An 18,075-nucleotide genomic window follows, 5' to 3' on the forward strand; every position below is an offset into this window, starting at 1 on the left:
ATTTAAACTTATTGGAAAAGATTAATTTCTATCACTGCTGTGTACTGACCACACAGAATATGAAGAATATCAAAAACTTTAGGAGTCAGCTGTCCACGGTAGTCCTTAAGATATCAGCACAATAACACACTCAGCAAAATATCGTCTAATTATCTTTATCGTTAAAAACCCAGAAAATAGAGATATTATTTTTTGTCAATAGGGCACAACCCTTTACTGACACAATATGATTAGCAACGGTCGCTTTGTCATGCCCAGTGTAGACGGACTCAAACTGTTGGTTTATTTCTGTCTTTTTTTTTGGCTAGTAGAAGTTATGAATGGCCGGTAACTTAAAAATTTAGTAGCCAAATTGGCTGGTGAGTGGAAAAGTTCATTTCAATCCCTGTATATATATATATATATATGTATATTAACAAATACTATATGGTAAATATAAAACAGTGCCTCATGAATGAAGCTACAGTCCTGGAACAAACTCAAAGCAACAGGAGAGCTGATTAATTACAGGATTTTCTGTATATTTAAATATAAATATCTACTTAAATAATATTTAAGTAAATATGCACAGTTTATTTCTCAAATATGAGGATCTGAAAGCAAACATTTGTCCCCTGTAATGGTTTAATTTTGTGGATAACGCAGCATGCAAAAGTACATTTTGCATTAGGATGTAAAATTCGGTTTTCAACAGTAAATCCACATTACACAAGTTGTTTAAAGTGAACAGCACAGGTGTATTTTACTCTCAGAGACACACATGATCTCTGTTAAGTCACACTCTCTTTCTGATGGTGTGAAACTGAGTTTTTCCAGCAGAATGAAGTCAGTTTGCTCAAAGGACTGAATGAGGGTGTGACGCTGTTGACAAAAGGGGAGGCGGTGTGTGTGTGTGTTTATACTGAAGAGATCTGTGCAGGGAAACAACACACTAGTCAGCTACTTTCCACAAATAAAGACTTTCCTCTGTGTGTGTGTTTGTGTGTGTGTGTGTGTGTGTGTGGGTTTGATGTGTCAGTCTCGAGTGATTCATTCATAGACACATGTGGCTTTGCATTATTTACATGAGAGAGATTAAAGAGCAGGATGAGTCTCAAACAAGTGAGGAAAAATTTAAAAGAGCTATAATAAAGTTAAAACTTAAAGAAGAAATATATACTATACAGACAAAATGTACTAAAAGTACTACACAGTCTGTAAAATATAGATTACACTATTTTAAGGTGTCCTTGTTACAGTGTAATAATGCATTTAAGTACCGAGTAATATTAATTAACTACATGTACTTACTATATGGTTAGGTTTAGGATTAGGGTTTGGTTTAGGGTTGCTTGCATGTAATTATGCATAATTAATTGTTGTTATAATAGTAAGTACATGCAACATGTGTAACAAGGACACCTTAAAATAAAGTGTTACCAAAATATATACTGTAAATATGAAACAAAACTCTGTTTATATCCGTAGAAATACAGGTTGTGTTGAACCTACAAAACACTTCTCATTGCATTCACAACTTCTTTTTAGTCCTTTTTGGAACTTGACTTTATAAATCTACTTTCTCTTTCCTGGCATTTTGCTAAATATCATCTTTTGTGTTCCATGCAAAATCTCATATTATTTTGTGTAACCTGAGGGCGAGTTAGTTCATTGTTGAAGTGTGTGAATAATCTCAATAAGAAGCAGGACTCTCAGCAGATAAAGGATCAGATCCTCTTACTGACTCAATGCGCTTCAGAAGCGGCGTGACTCGAGTGTGAAATGAGACTCATACCTGCACACTAGGGAGGAACACCAGTATGTCTCCTTCCTCTCCCCTGCGGTGTAGGTCCAGGATCATGTGACAGGAAGCTGTGGCCAGGTCACGTCCTGCCGGCAGCTCTCGGTACAGTATTTCGGTGGTGTTGGTTTGCGAAGGAACACTGAGGTGAGGAACACTCTCTCCCAGGAAGCTGGCGAAGGTATGAGCAACTGCAGGTGCGGTGAGCACCACCACCCTGAGCTCAGCGCGCTGGCGGCACACATCACATAGCAGCCCCAGCAGCACATCCGTCGCCACTGTGCGCTCCTGAGCCTCATCAATGACCAGAACCCCGTACTGGCGCAGCAGAGGGTCTGACATCATTTCCTCCAGCAGGAGAGAGTCTGTGACAAACCTGCAGAGAGGAAAACGTTACTACAGCATTAAAACAGCGCAGGAGCAGGGGCTGAGAGTAGGGAGTGTGGCTTCGTACCGCAGTATGGTGTCCGGCGTGCAGCCGTCCTCGTGTGGGACCCTGTAGCCCACCTCCAACCCCAGACTCAAGTCCATCTCATCAGCCACTCTGAGCGCCAGACTGCAGGCGGCCGCCGCGTATGGCTGAGAGCAGCACACCAGACCCTGAGAGAACTCATGAGACAGAGCGAACTCCACACACCACTGAGGAACCTACACACACATATAAACAGAGCAGAGAGAGACACATGAGAGATCAGGGTAGAGCAGAGCAGAATAGAACAGAATAAAATAGAATAGAATATGACACATTGGAATAGAATAGAATAGAATATGCAGAATGTAGATGCAGATGAATTAAGACTGCATAACTCATGAGTGCAAGACATGAGTGATTCATGAGCAAGAATCAAATACAATGAAATGGAACAGAATAGAATAGAAAATAATAGAATAGAATAGTATAGAACAGAATGGAATAGAAAAAGCAACTGAACTGAATACAATAGAACAGAAGACAATGGAATAGAATAAAATGTAAAAGAATGGAATGAATAACAAAATAAAATGGCATATAATAGAATAGAACAGAACAGAATGGAATAGAACAAAATGGGGGGGGGGGACGGGAAGAAAGAATAGAACACAACAAAACAGAATACAATGGAATTGAACAGAATGGAATGGAATAGAACAGAATAGAACAGGTCAGAATATAATTGAAGGGAATGGGATGGGACAAGACAGAATGGAATGGAATGGAACAGCATAGAACAGAATAGAACTCAATTGATCCTTTGCAGGAATTGAGCCTGCAGCTTTCTGGTTTCCAGTTCTGATCCTAAAGGAATTTTCTGGGTGTAATACATGCTCTTCTGGCAGCATCTGTGACATACTGTCCATCATCACCACAGAAGACCATATGAGTCGTGCTGACAGTAAACAATGACAATGGACGCCTGCAGGTCAACCATACTGGAGGGTTTATAAGCAGAAACATGCAGCCTGTATTTGTGTTAACCTGTTACACCGTGTCCTAACTACACGCGACGCGACGCCGCGACACGCGATAAAAGATATCCTTTCCATGTTAACTGGTGTTTTTGTCCTAACTAGCCGCGACGGCGACACACGAAATTTCTAAACTGTTTCTATTTCCGCGACATCGCGGCTGGAACATCAACAATCAAACTATATGACAGTAGATAATCTCAGGTGATTATGTGCTTTATTCAAAGTTAAACTTCTCTAATATGAGTTTAAATATAATTTTTTTTGTGACCTTATAGCCATACTGAAAGCAACAATAGATAGTTTAGCTCAGATCTTGAAAATAAATTAAAGCAAAGATGTCCGTTAAAACTGTGGACTCACTGCGAACCAATGAGTGTATTCCATGACAAAGATAGTATCAGTCACTCAGTATGTACATTTAATGGTGTTAAAAAGGTTTAATATTTATTAATTAGATTATAAACGTATCCATTTCGTTGCAAGAGCAGTGCGCTTCCACAGAGCTTCTGATTGGCTGTGATATTTGATTGATTCTGTCGCGTCGCATCTGGTGTGGACACCCAAATTGCGTGTCGCTGGAATCTTGTCGCGTCGCATGTAGTTAGGACACGGTGTTAGCGTTCCACTGTACCACCCGCGGTGTTTTATGCATTTTAGGCAAATTTTACAGGAATGCTAAGGGGTTGAATAGCTTGCTAATTCTTTCCTACAAAAAGCTCAAATTTATTAGTTGAGCTGTAAATTGCCTAAAATTAATAAGTGTCCTTTAGCAGTGGCACTACTGATCGAGACTGATGAATTTGTGTTACTGATGTAACGATTTAATCTTTCTAAAAAAAAAGTACCTTTTGCTCACCAAGGCTGCATTTATTTAATCAAAATTGCAGTAAAAACAGTAGTATTGTGAATTATCATTACAATTTAAAATAACTGTTTTCTATTGTAATATATTTTAAAATATAATTTATTTCTGTGATGCAAACGTGAATTTTCAGCTGCCATTACTCGTGTCTTCAGTGCCACACGATCCTTCATATTTTATAATGTAGTAACTGAGTTATAACAGTAATAAAACTGTCACTGCACTGCTGTGTTGTGCCTAACAGCAACCTTTAGCCGTGACTACAGGCCTCATGTGCTTTATCGCTTAATTACGGCAATTTCTTTGCTTTTACAGACTGAGGGACGAGTTATTTTTCAGTGGTGTTCAACAGCATGACACAGATGCCGTTCATAGAGCTGGTCTTTTCACTGAATAATTGTAGGTTCATTAATAGTTGGCCTGGATAGGTGTATCTTCATCAACAATATAATTAGATAATAATGCCTTCAGTAATGTAGCTTTGAAGTAAAATACTGTAACTATCATATTTAGAGGTCATTGCAAATGAATGTTGAACTTCACATTACAGTTTTGAGAAACTGGACATGCTGTGACACCCGGGAACTATCAACAGATCAGGAGCATGAAGCAGTGAGTGTTTGTGATGTACATAAAGACCTGCGTGCTTTTCCCCGTTCCTCCGTCTGCACTCAGGACGATCATGCTGTGCGACTCCATGTGCTCCAGCAGACTGAGCTTCAGACTCCACACGGGGAGCTGCTTCCGCTCCTCCAGCAGACTATAGTAGCGTGAGGAATACGGCAGCCCATCGTAGGGGTTCACTTCCAGATCGCCCAGATCCTCGTCTGCTCTCTCGCCATCCACCTCCAGGTCTCCAGACAGCAGAGACGATATGGAGAGATTGTCCAGGACTGAGAGCGTAGGTGAAGGTTTAGGGACGGCCGTGGAGGACATGCTGAATGCGGTCGGGCCACTAACAGAGCCCTGGGGAACACCGCAAATGAAAACTACCTGCGCATAAGAAATCAATAAGAGTTTCATTTGATATCATGCATGTAACCAAATATTTAAGATTTGGAGGTACTACAATATAATGATATTGATCAAACATGCCAATTAATATAAAACAGTTCATTCATTATAATAATAATAATAATAATAATGTATATCTATTCATTAATGACATTCAGCTGGTTAAAACAGTAATGATTTGTTCCAAGCAACTAATTTGTTCAATTCAGAGGGTTTTGTTTTTTCTTTTAGTTTTTTTCCTCGCAATTCTGAGTTTGTATCTCACAATTCTGAGTTTGTATCTCACAATTCAGAGTTTGTATCTCACAATTCAGAGTTTATATCTCACAATTCAGTTTTGTCTCAATTCAGAGTTTTTTTTCTCACAATTCTGAGCTTTTCCCCACAATTGAGCCTTTTTTCACAATTCTGAGCTTCTTTCTCACAAAAGAGTTTTTTCATGCAATTCTGTTTTTTTTTCCTGACAATTTTAAGTATATGTCTCACAATTAAGACTTTTTTCCTCACAATTCTGATTTTATTTTTTATTGTGAGATAAAGGTCACAATTACCTGTTTATTTTATATCTTGTTGCGGAAACAAGCTTCCATACCATTTCTGTAAGACTAAGGAACAGCTGAACTACTCTTTCTTGCGAATGAAGCCAGTGAAGAGCAGCCGCTGAAGCTCTCAGTAATTCTACACGTCAGGAATCCAGCACATGCTTCCAGCAAATGCACTGCAACATACAGCCTTCACTGCATTATGTAAAGGACACTACAATGCACAACACTATCCTGTTTCCCTCAGTGTTGCGTAAATGTGTCACCATCACACTCTTCAAACTATCATAACCGCCACTTACTCAATATGCGAGCGTCTCCCGAGTCGGGTTAGTCAGACGGTGTCTGATAAGACATGCAGTAGAATGATAATGTAAATTAAATTATGATAAAATGCTACAACATAAGATACAAGATACGAAGAGACTCGTCAGCATTACCTGTGATGTTTAAACACTGATGCATTTGGTTACTCTAAAAAGTGTGTTTGGGAGGGACTGATCAGGTGACACGCCACAAACAAAACACAGGCAAAGTGAAGGAGAGATTCAGGAGGTTCCTGTAAGTCCATCAAAGAAACACAACCATTTTTATTTATATTTTGAATTAAATTATATTTTTTTATGTTTTCTGTTTTTATTTTAGTTTTAGTTTAGGTATTTTTGTTGGGTGCTTTGACATTTTTATTAGCCTTTTTTCATGTCTATAATATATATATATTTTTATTTACGTTTTAGTTATTTTAGTACATCAAGTTAGTACATCAAAGAAAACGAGAAATGCTGCTTTGGTAGCTGAAATAAAGATTAAAAATAATAAATAGGTTTAATATATAGGTTTAGTTTTTCATATTTATTTTATTTCTGTTAAAGTTTATTTTATTTCAAGTAGCAAAAATGTTTTATTTTATTTTATTGTTAACCCTGAACACATGGAGCTTCTGTGCGCTCTGTCTCTGATGTGCCAAAACGTGACTGATTTTTGTTCATAAAATCCTGAATATTTTGTAAATAAGTGCATGTGTAGTAGCAGGCTGGCTTGTGTGTGAGAATATGAGTGCTGGGCAACAACAAAAGAACACAAACAACAGGGCAAAATCATCACTAAAACTAAACATATCAGCACTGTATAATATTTACACAAACATCAACACACCCTGATCCTAGTTGTATTGAATAATAAAGCACTAACAGACGGAAAGTATGTTTTTGATTCGTAAACAGCCATAATAATCACTGATATAACACTAGGATTGGTCTATATAGTATGCTATAACAGTGTGCTTATATTTAATGAAATGTACTGTAACTGTGTAATGTTTTACATGTAATGCATTTAGACGCGTTTCCTTTAAATCTGCATAATGACCGTGTATCAGCTGACTGTCAATAGATCAGACGACAACACGCCGAACAAACAGGACAAAAACGGCGCAAACCCACCGAGAACGAGAGGAAAACGACATTTACCTGAAGCACATTATCACCTCAGATCCGTCAAACCAATCCGATGAGAAACCAAATGATGGAAATGAGAGAAATAACGCGGAGAGTCACCGCGTTAATGTACATCCATCAAGACTCACGATGACACGAAATATAATATAACGTCCTTCAGAGAAGAATGAGCCTGAAAGCGAACTGCTTTAAAATCGATCTGAAGCCGTTTTAGTGCAATATTATGAGCTTATTCATGACTGTTGACGGTATTTCATCGCCAGAGAGAGAAACTCGGCCGCCATGATGAAGCTCACCGTGACTCACCTCACGGGCCGCGGCTTAAATCCCGCTCCGCTGCCTGCAGAGACAGCACGGGATTACTGCACGCGCCTTTGACGCTCCCACTCCATTTTGTGTACTAGACAGGGAACTTAAGAGGTGTCGAGACACAGCCTCGCGCTCACCGGGCAGGTGGAGCTGAAACCTGAACCAGATAATAAAGAAGAGAAGGGTGGAGACCGACAAAGTGACAAAATAAATGAATGCATGTGCAATCGTAAAAAAATAAAAAAATAAAATAAAAATAAAAAATAAATATATATAATAAAAACATTAAGTATTAAAGGTCAGTTATCTCATTTCTGCACCACTAGCGTCACCAGACCTGATCAAAAATATTGATTACTTCCACTGATCTCTATTATAGATCAATGATTAGCTACTTCTAAACAGATTGTCCCAAACTCACACTATTTTGCGTAAGAATTTGATGTGTTGGACTCTAGTTTAAGGAATATATCTTCAGATTTCTTGTTTTGTTTAAATATTTTATTCATAATCAATGATCCAAACATTTAGAATTTATTCTTTTTATTATTATTTTAAAATAATATATATAATTTCTTATTATAGCTTATTAATTCGTTTGTTTTCTATGATCAAATTTTTCGTATATGTATAAAGAAGAAGAAAAAGAAGAATACTACTGATGGCTACTGTAATTACACCTTGTGTCTAATACCAGGGGACACCAAACTCAGTCCCCGAGGGCCGGTGTCCTGCAGAGTTTAGCTCCAAGCTAGGGCTGCACAATTAATCGAATTTCTAATCGAGATTACAATTACGGATGTCACAATTAAGTAATCGTTCAAAGTCCACGTATGTTATTCTGTGTGCTTAAGATCTGTTTTTTAAATTATCTTAAGGGTTTTTCCATTGTTTTAATTTTAATATGACATTATAATACCATGCATATTTTACCTTTTTTTATTTAAAGAAGAAACCAATCCAATGAAAAGATGCCATTTGAGGCTTAATACTATAGAAATGCAATAAAGGTTTTTCAGTTTGAGCGTTTTCAGCTTGTTTATTTTCATCTGAAAGTATGGCATGCGGTTGCTTCAAACAATAATATAACATCATTCAATGTAAATTGTGATAATCGTAATTAATAATCGCAATTACAATTTCAAGGGAATAATCGACAATTATGATTTTTGTCATAATCGTGCAGCCCTAAGGGCTGCACAATTAATCGAATTTCTAATCGCGATTACAATTACGGATGTCACAATTAAGTAATCGTTCAAAGTCCACGTATGTTATTCTGTGTGCTTAAGATCTGTTTTTTAAATTATCTTAAGGGTTTTTCCATTGTTTTAATTTTAATATGACATTATAATACCATGCATATTTTACCTTTTTTTATTTAAAGAAGAAACCAATCCAATGAAAAGATGCCATTTGAGGCTTAATACTATAGAAATGCAATAAAGGTTTTTCAGTTTGAGCGTTTTCAGCTTGTTTATTTTCATCTGAAAGTATGGCATGCGGTTGCTTCAAACAATAATATAACATCATTCAATGTAAATTGTGATAATCGTAATTAATAATCGCAATTACAATTTCAAGGGAATAATCGACAATTATGATTTTTGTCATAATCGTGCAGCCCTACTCCAAGCCTAATAAAACACACCTGAACCAGCTAATCAAGGTCTTACTAGGTATACTTGAAACTTCCAGGCAGGTGTGTTGAGGCAAGTTGGAGCTAAACTCTGCAGTACACCGGCCCTCCAGGACCGAGTTTTGTGTCCACTGGTCTAATCAGTCCATCAGTGTTGACACTGTCCTTTTCCTGTAGATCCAGTGTGATCAGTCTCATGTACAGCAGATTGCAGCTGATTGCATGAGCGCAAAAGGAAAATTATAAAATGTTGCCACAGAAAGAATCGACTTTCAGACATTGATGCCTTTTCAATTTACAATGACAAAATTACAGCTGTTTAACACAAACAACACACATATTGCAATGCAATTTATTTGCATTTATTAATTAATCATACTAGTATTAATTTATTTAGTAATGAATCTAAATAGTATTAAGTACGTTTTGTATTAAAACTGATTGTACTTATTTTAAAGAAATATGTGTTTGTAAACTGTAAAGCTTGTTACTGTGTCCACAAGAAACACAGTAAGACAAATCCTGTTGGAGATCAATTTCATTAGCATTAGCAAAAAATGTCTGGTGTAATAATATGAAACAGTTTATCACACCAGAAAGTTCCCATTGTGTCCAAACTATGTTCAGCTGCTATATTTCCTCTGTTCAAATGAACCAATAATAACTGCAACTCATTAAGTGTGGTAAAAGCAGAGTGTGACTTTCCATCAGTGGCTGCCTATGTTGACCCATGGTAATAATTCTATAATTAGATTAAATCAATGGGATATGTGACCTAGTAAAGGTTAATCAGAGATGAATGAATAAAAAGCAGAAAGGACGTGTTAAATGTGACAATTCTCTTATTAGCATGTGACTACAGACTAATCACTTAAGCGCTCATTATTCCCTTGAGTCAAGCGGCTCATTACTCTGCCACGAGTTACATCTGAACATGTCAGAACATGTAATGAATTTAAGACCATGCCAAATTATTTATTGTCAGTTCTCTCCTCACTTAATATACTGTAATTTCTCCTCCTCTAACAGATACATTGCAGAACATATGGTTGTCACAGGCTTCACATGCAGGGATGAATGTGTCACAGAAGTCTTCCTGAACTCAACATTTATCAGTAATTTTGATGACATGGTTGTTCAGATGCCTGCGACATAGTCAAGGGTGTTTCGCATGAACAGCAGAGGGCTGAGCACCGAGCCATGGGGAACACCTGGATCCGATCTGAGACACTACGAGCTTTGATAGTGGATTCTAACAACTGTTGACTAGTTAGTCAACCGTTCAAATATCCAAAGCATATTTGTCTCGAAAAGGAGTGGTTTCAGTCAGCTAAAAAACACAGCAAGAGTAATAGTTTAGGGGCTAATCTGAACACCATACTTTAACATTACGCTCTATATAACTGAAACTCAGCAATGACCAACATTTTTGCTCACTTTGGCACATTTTTTATTTTTTTCACATTAAGAAGTGAGATATAACTTTATGCTGTTCCAATGCATGAAGTCAAAGAGCTACACTGTTAAAAAGAAAGGTTATTTATTAGAATTAATGGTACCATGAAGAACCTTTAACATCCATGGAACCTTTCCATTCCACAAAAGGTTATTTAGTGGAAAGGGGTTCTTTAGATTATTAAAATGCTCTTCACAATAAGAAAACTTTTTTTAAAGAACTGTTCACTGAAAGGTTGTTTGGGAACCCAAAATGCTTCTTTTATGGCATCGCTGTGAAAACCTCAGTTTCAGAAACTTTATTTTTTAAGAGTGAATTTTCACAATAAACAGTCATGTGTTAAATTATGGCTGCCATTCACCTGTCTGATGTTATGCCAGATCACGGGCCGTTAATGACACACATCCCTGTTACTGGATAATATAATGACCAGTTCACTGACCTAATCAGGTCACATCATTATCATTTAGATGGTTAAGGCTCCTTGATTGTAGCTAACAGGGAATAATGTGATAAAATCACGCAGCAAAGAGGTATAAAAGAGTCTTCTTACAGTGTACAAATGAACATTGCTGCTTAAAAGCTAAATCGCTTCACTAGCTCTCAATTTCAGCCTTGGTAAAGTAAGTACTGCATCTTTACTTAAAAGTATTGTTATATTTAGAGTCTGTTGTGTTACTATTGTGTCTCTGGCACAGATATGTCTGGAGGTTTGCTCTCAGTGGTTGGTCTGCTGTGTCTGCTGTCCATTTGTTCAGCCTGTTATATCTCTAACTGCCCCATCGGCGGCAAACGAGCCATACATGATTGGCCGTCTCGACAGGTGTGTTCATTCATTCATTCATGAGAACTTCTTGGCCTGAAATTGAACATTGAGCTTTAATTTCCTCCTTCTCTACAGTGTTTGTCATGTGGTCCCGGCGATCATGGTCGGTGTTTTGGTCCCAGTATCTGCTGTGGTGAAGGTATCGGCTGCTTGGTTGGCTCTCCAGAAACACTCCGCTGTCTGGAGGAAGATTTTCTTCCTTCTCCATGTGAAGTGTCTGGAAAAGCGTGCGGTTATGAAGGACGCTGCGCTGCTCCTGGGGTCTGCTGTGACTCAGGTTAGTTTTACCCATTTACATTATAGACAGAGGTGTAAAATACCCGATTACTCTACTAAAGTATATTTTGGGGGATTTTGTACTTTACTCAAGTGCAATTTAAACAGACTACTTGTAGTCTTACTTGATTACTTTTTTCAAGAAAAACAATACTTTTACCCCTTACAATTTTAACTTGAAAAGTATTAATTACATTTTTGCAGATGGTTTTCTACCATCTCATGCACATCAGATATAATAAATGGAAGCTCAAACATGCGTGCTTGACATGCAAGACCCAATGATGTTTGTTTTTGACCATCAAGCATGTACTTTTATCAAGGAAATTTCTGTGATAATAAAATCTAAAGAGGCATATTGAGAAAGCTAATGTGCTTTTCCTTCCCAAAACTTGTGTCTGTCTGACATAATATTTTGTGCAGTTTAATTCATTTTGCATTGAGATGATTCAAAATGATTAAAGAAGAATCTCTTCTCTCATTTTTATTTTGCTATGTTACTTCTTAGTTTTTAATACTTAAATACAATTTAAAGTTGAACTTTTTTACTTTCACTCAAGTATGTTTTAGGCTTGATACTTGTACTTTTAATTGAGTAAACTTTTCACTCAGTATGTACTTTCACTTAAGTATAACTTTTGAGCTGAAATTTAGATTTGTAATCATGGCTAGTCAAATTATTATCATGCAAAGAAATCATAAAATTATTGTGATGGGATGCTAATAGGGATTAGAGGTGATAAAAGAGAAAAACTGGGTGGTAGACATAAATGACAATTTGAAGAAAGAAAACAAGAGATTTCATAAGTTGTGTTAATAATGATATGATTTATGTGATAAGACAACAATAAATATATATATATATAGAGAGAGAAAATTAATGGGATTTTACTTCTGCAGCCAAACTGTTGTACTCTGCTTGTCCTGATGTGTATTCAGCTAAATATAATTGATTATTTTGTATGTAAATCAGAGGGCTGCAGTATGGATCAGTCGTGTGCGGATGGGGACGCTGACGGTCCAGCCACCACTCAACCTGCCAGTAGCCAAGATCTTCTGCTGAAGCTGCTGCAACTGTCAAACCACGCCCACCCCTTCAGACTCCACCAATGAAATGCTCACAGAATTGTGACATCATCTCAGGAGGAGCCGCTCACCAACCACAATGACTCATCACCGAATTTTTGTAAACCAACTTTGTATAGCCGCTAGGTATTTGTATAGCTAATACATAGAAGCGGATATTAGTAGTGCTGTATTGATGATAGCTTGACTGTACGTTTGTGCAGCTATTAAACTCTGAGAGAATTCCTCTGTTTAAGTGCATTTCATCACGCCCACACATTCAACCAGAGACTAGTAGATCTGTACATTTTCAGCAGATAATGTCAGTGATTTTTGTCCATGCAAAGGTGTTGCCAAGGTGTTGCAATGCAGTTGCTAAGGTGCACTTAGTGGTGTGCAATTTACCTGCCAAAAATGAATGATGTAGACCTGCACTAGACACGGGCCCGGCTGCAGGACGAAATGACTTAGGGCACGTGAAAATGTTAGGGCACTTAACTTTACACTATCAATACACACAGATAGGAGAGATTTTGAATGCAGCACTCCCTAAAACACTCCATATGCAACTGCAACACAACACAGGTGTCACAAAAGTTGCCTGACAGTACCCAGACACACAGACTAACAACGTTTAAACACAGCGTAATGATAGACATCCTACCTTTTTAGAAGAGCTGCTATCTTCTTGTGCTTGGACCAACGAGCTGCTGTGTTCATTGACTCATGCTTCAAAGCATATTTAGTTTTTTGCATTCTGTCTCATCTGCTTCATTGCTCTGTCCAACGGAACTTTCAGCTACAAACTGCTTGAGACCTTTACTCATATATTTTCTCCATTTGGAAGAACTTGCTTGTTGCTCATCATTGCATTGTGCCGACACTGCTTCAAACTCACAACTGAGATTCTGAATGCACTCACACACAATGCACAAGTTTTAGGCCATAATTTGCTTTGATCTTGTTTGCGGGGTCAAGGGGGAGGAGAATTTTAAGTACCATCAAAGCAACGAATTTGAAATCCATTTCAGATTTCAGTCCAACTTTGATCAAGAAGTCATTTTGCCATTGTACTGAGCAGCCACTGTTGTTTTCTTAACAAATTTATACAGGTTGTCACACACTGAAAAAACGCTCTGGCATGTTGTCCAATGACATTGCACGCACCACCACCAAATGCAATTGATGGTTGAAACCAGAGCCGATCCTCCCTATACGCAAAGTACGCAAGCTGCGTAGGGCCCCCGAAACACCAGGGGGCCCCCTTGCTCTCAAAGATGATTTAATTTTAGTTTCGTTTTTTTAATTTGACCAGTGGTTATGAAAACCGCTTATGTCATTTCTTTTAATGCGGTGCGCCCTTTCTACGTAAAAATCAGTCAAATCATGTAACGTGAATGTCATACAGTGCCTTACTCGAGACAAAAAAAAAAAAAAAGTTGAAAGCTTACCGAGCCGCGGAAGAGACACCGTTTCTCAAGCGGACAAAGGCATTTCATTCATTCATAACTCGTCATTCATATTCTATCTAGCTGTCTAGAGTTGAGGTCTAAAAACCGAGCTTGCTAGGCAGGTCCGGCTCCAAAGTGAACTTTGTTAACTTTATTACTGCACTTTAGCCTGACAAAACACATGTACAGATGTCTTGTTTCAAAAGGACAAAAGAAAACGACTTCAGTTCACCAGGACACAGATACCACCTCATCCATTTGCGGCGATGAGGTCAAGTTCATCAGCAGCTTCTGATGGTGTCAAAAACACCATTACACACACTCAAAAAACAGTGCAAATCCTCACCAGTCAGTTCTGAAATCATACCCTCAAACTGTTTTTGGAGGGAGGGACAGATGCTTTTTGGCCACTTGGTATCAGTCACGTCTAGAGCATTGCGTGAGGCTGTTTCCTACTGTTTCCTACTCCCACCCACTCCCATGATTTTTGTGTCCACTCCCGCCCACACCATTCTGGTTTTGACACACACCTTCCAGGTGCGCCCTAGGCACATCATCAGTGATGTAACCTGGGGTCATCGGGTGTTTCGGGTCTTTCAACATCATACACCCTCGCCCAGGCGACCCAGCCAGGGGTGATCAGTCCCGACTTGTGTCTAGGTAGCTTGTATAGTCCACGGATCGCCCCTTTTGATCCACAGCCATCTTGATGCCCTCACAGCGGCATCCATGATATCCGTGATGGATTTATTCTTGTGCAGTCCCCGGATGCCCAAGTACTTAAGGGCCCTGCATAACGACTGGCCGGCAAACCCCGGCAGCCAACCTTGGTGGGGAGGCAGCGGGTCTTCCATCCCCTGTTACGGCATTTGCCTGCCAACTCCTCGTACTTGGTCCTCTTCCGTTCAAACACCTCTTTCATCCGGTCTTCCCAGGGCACAGATAATTCCAGTAGAACCACCTGCCTTGATGATTCTGAGAGTAGGACCATATCAGGCCTAAGTTTAGTCTTGGCGATGGTTTCTGGGAATTTGAGCTGCTTTCCCAGGTAAACCTTTAGCTGCCAGTCTCGAGCTGTTGCCAGGAGCCCACCTGCTGAGTTCCTGCTCCCTGGTGGTTTCTCTCCAGCCTTAACAAATGCGTTTGCCCGCTGTGCTGGCTGCTAGTGCTTGCTGAGAGAGATCCCTGTGCTGATAGTTCCAGCGATTACCCTTAGCACCTGATCGTGGTGCCACCAATAACGCCCCTTTCCCAGGGCCTTAGGGCAGGAGCTTAATATGTGCTCCAGGGATCCTCTTTTTTGGCATAGGGGGCATGCAGGGGTGTCATTCAGGCCCCAGGAGAAGAGGTTGGTTGGACTGGGGAGGACACCATAGACTGACTAGATAAGGAACTGGATCCGGTATGGCTCCGCTTTCTACAACTCAGTCCACGAGATCTTTCGGTCCATCGCTTGTTCCCATTGAGTCCACACCACTTGTTGTCGCATCTCCACCATCCTACTAATGCGCCTTTCCTCCACCCCTGCTCGGATTTCTTCTTGGACCAGTTGACGCCTGTCCTTTCCCCGATGCTTTTCATATCGGGGTTTATGTTTACAGCCAAGCCCTGCGCGTCGTGACGCCACTGTCCCCACCAGCACACTGTGCCGCAGCCTGATTGACTGTCTCCTGGGCCCTCCACTTTCTACCCGTCCTCACCTCGATGACAGCTGAGGAAACTTTGGTGTCGGTGGATTCTCTGTACAGCAGCACCTCTCTTGCTCGGGAAACCATAAACTCCGACAGGCTACTGAAGGGGATTTATAGCTTGTTCTTCCTTCCATATAAGGCTATGCTGGTGACACTGCGAGGGAGACCCAACCACCTACGTAGAGAGTGGCTGATCTTCCTCTCAAAGCTCTCGACAGTGGTTAAGGGGACGTCATAAACCAGCAGTGGCCAGAGGAGTCGCAGCAGAATGCCATGCTGGTAAATCCAGGCTTTGAACTTCCCTGGCAGCCCTGACTTGTACACTATAGCAATCCAGGCGTGCAACTCTTTTCCAGTTTCACGAAGTGTGGCTGTGTCCTTAAGTGTGCTATTGAAGACTTTGCCCAGGCTCTTAACTGGCTTCTCTGTGATTGATGGAATTTGCACTCCTCCAAGGGAGAAACAGAACTTATCGGTTACGTTTCCCTTCCTCACCACAAGGAATCGGGACTTAGCTGGCTTGAAGTCCATTCGGGCCCAACTGATGAGGCATTCCAGGCCTTGGAGGATCCATCTGCAGCCTGGTACAGATGTTGTAGTTACCGTCAGATCGTCCATAAACGCTCTCATCGGGGGCTGTCGCACACCTGACTGGGTAAGTGGGCCTCTGCATTCCACCTCTGCTGACTTAACTAGCATTTTCATAGCTAAGGCGAACAAGATCACTGAGGTAGTGCACCCTGTGATTATTCCTTTCTCCAGCCTAGGGATGTAACGGTATGAAAATTTCTTATCACGATTATAGTGACCAAAATTATCACGGTTATCAGTATTATCACGGTATTGTTCAAATGTGCTGGAGATGTTAAAAAAGTACAGACAGATAAATCACTTCACCAAGTTTTATATTTAAAAATCAACAAACAACAAATAAAATTACTTTTTGTTTGCATAATCACTAAAACAATAACATTACCAATGATGTTCGGATTTTAAATGACAACTTGACTGACAACAGTTTAATAGCATGTTGAAATATATGTAAATGTTCAAATAAAGCTTTGAAAAAGTTTCATTATAAGGCAAAACTCACATTTCAGCCTTTAAATAAAGAAAAGATATAAATCAAAATGATAACTGATTAATAAATGTTTATATGTATTTTATCTGCTCCATAAATAATTCTAGATGATTTATCTGAATTGTTTAAATGTGTAGAATCCACATAAGCTTGTTTTTCATCAACCGGTCAAAATTTACAGCAGGGCATGCAAATTCTGTCTGTCCTGAAGACAGTCAGAACCTTCAGAGGTACATTTATATAATTAATTAATTAATATATTCATTTGTATAATTCCCTTAGCACTCTTTTAAAACCTCCCAGCTTTTCCTCCCTGTTTACACTCAAAACGAAACTACTCTGCAGTGCTGTGCGCACGTGAGACTGTGCTTTATGCTGGACAGTATTTATTTATCGCGAGTTGTTCAAATCGCGGTAATTTAATACGGTTTAATGATAATTAAAAGATGAAATGGTAATACTAACCGTGGGGAATTTTTATCATGATTTATGGTCAAACCGGTAATCGTTACATCCCTACTCCAGGCTCTGAAATGCGGATGTTGTTGATCCAGACGGGACTCTCAAGTTAAAGCAGCTGTAATAGTTCAAAACGAGGTCCCTGATCTTCTCTGGAACATAATGTCGGATCAGTGAGGTTTCCATCACTTTGTGCGGGATTGACCCATAAGCGTTGGCAAGGTCGAGCCACAGCACTGCTAGATCGCCGCCACCTTCTCGAGCCTCCCAGATTAGCTGGGTGATAACTCCTGTGAGCTCAATACAGCCTGGCACTTTTGGGATTCCACCTTTCTGTACAGCTGTCGCATCTGCTTAGGATCATTGATGATCGTTTACACTTTATGTCTTAGAGACCCTTTTAGCCTTTTGACATTTGCAAATAAATTACAGACATGGCCCCACATTCTATATTTATATGGGTGCTAATTTGCCAATGCCCCCCCCCCACTATCAAGGAGATGCTAAACAGTTCACCGCTCTCGTCTCCCCCATCTGACTTTAAACACATTCCAATGTCCTGGGAGACAGTCATCCTCAGTACCTGGCACCAAATGTTTGATGGCCAGCGAACTACCCCAATGCTCACAATACACATAAAACACACACATAAAGACATTGTCTTTATTTAGACTATAATTAATCAGTTACAAATGTATCTGGTATATGCATGTGTTGT

At 39.4% G+C, this 18,075-nt stretch overlaps 2 protein-coding genes and 1 pseudogene across 2 annotated transcripts in view; 1 reads left to right on the forward strand and 2 right to left on the reverse strand.

Moving 5' to 3' along the window:
• The window catches only part of dqx1 (DEAQ box RNA-dependent ATPase 1), a 20,741-nt gene extending 13,257 nt beyond the window's left edge, over positions 1–7,484 (reverse strand). Inside the window, exons 1-4 of the mRNA XM_016559552.1 lie at positions 7,117–7,484; positions 4,731–5,084; positions 2,235–2,428; positions 1,775–2,156 (exon numbers count right to left, since the gene is read on the reverse strand). Of these exons, the coding sequence (XP_016415038.1) occupies positions 1,775–2,156; positions 2,235–2,428; positions 4,731–5,027 (873 nt within the window). The 5' untranslated portion in view covers positions 5,028–5,084; positions 7,117–7,484. The remainder of the gene's footprint in view (positions 1–1,774; positions 2,157–2,234; positions 2,429–4,730; positions 5,085–7,116) is intronic.
• A 3,587-nt stretch (positions 7,485–11,071) lies between these two features.
• Positions 11,072–12,911, forward strand: LOC107745630 (isotocin-neurophysin IT 1-like). Its single transcript, XM_016559553.1, has 4 exons — positions 11,072–11,131; positions 11,207–11,331; positions 11,410–11,611; positions 12,584–12,911. Exons 2-4 carry the CDS (start codon positions 11,209–11,211, stop codon positions 12,721–12,723), a joined length of 465 nt encoding a protein of 154 aa, XP_016415039.1. The 5' UTR covers positions 11,072–11,131; positions 11,207–11,208; the 3' UTR covers positions 12,724–12,911.
• Positions 12,912–14,782: 1,871 nt separating this feature from the next.
• Positions 14,783–17,803, reverse strand: LOC107745633 (uncharacterized; annotated as a pseudogene).
• Between the last annotated feature and the right edge of the window lie 272 nt (positions 17,804–18,075).

Source organism: Sinocyclocheilus rhinocerous, unplaced genomic scaffold, assembly GCF_001515625.1.
Source record: "Sinocyclocheilus rhinocerous isolate Xijiao unplaced genomic scaffold, SAMN03320098_v1.1 scaffold1489, whole genome shotgun sequence".
Lineage (NCBI taxonomy): Eukaryota > Metazoa > Chordata > Actinopteri > Cypriniformes > Cyprinidae > Sinocyclocheilus > Sinocyclocheilus rhinocerous.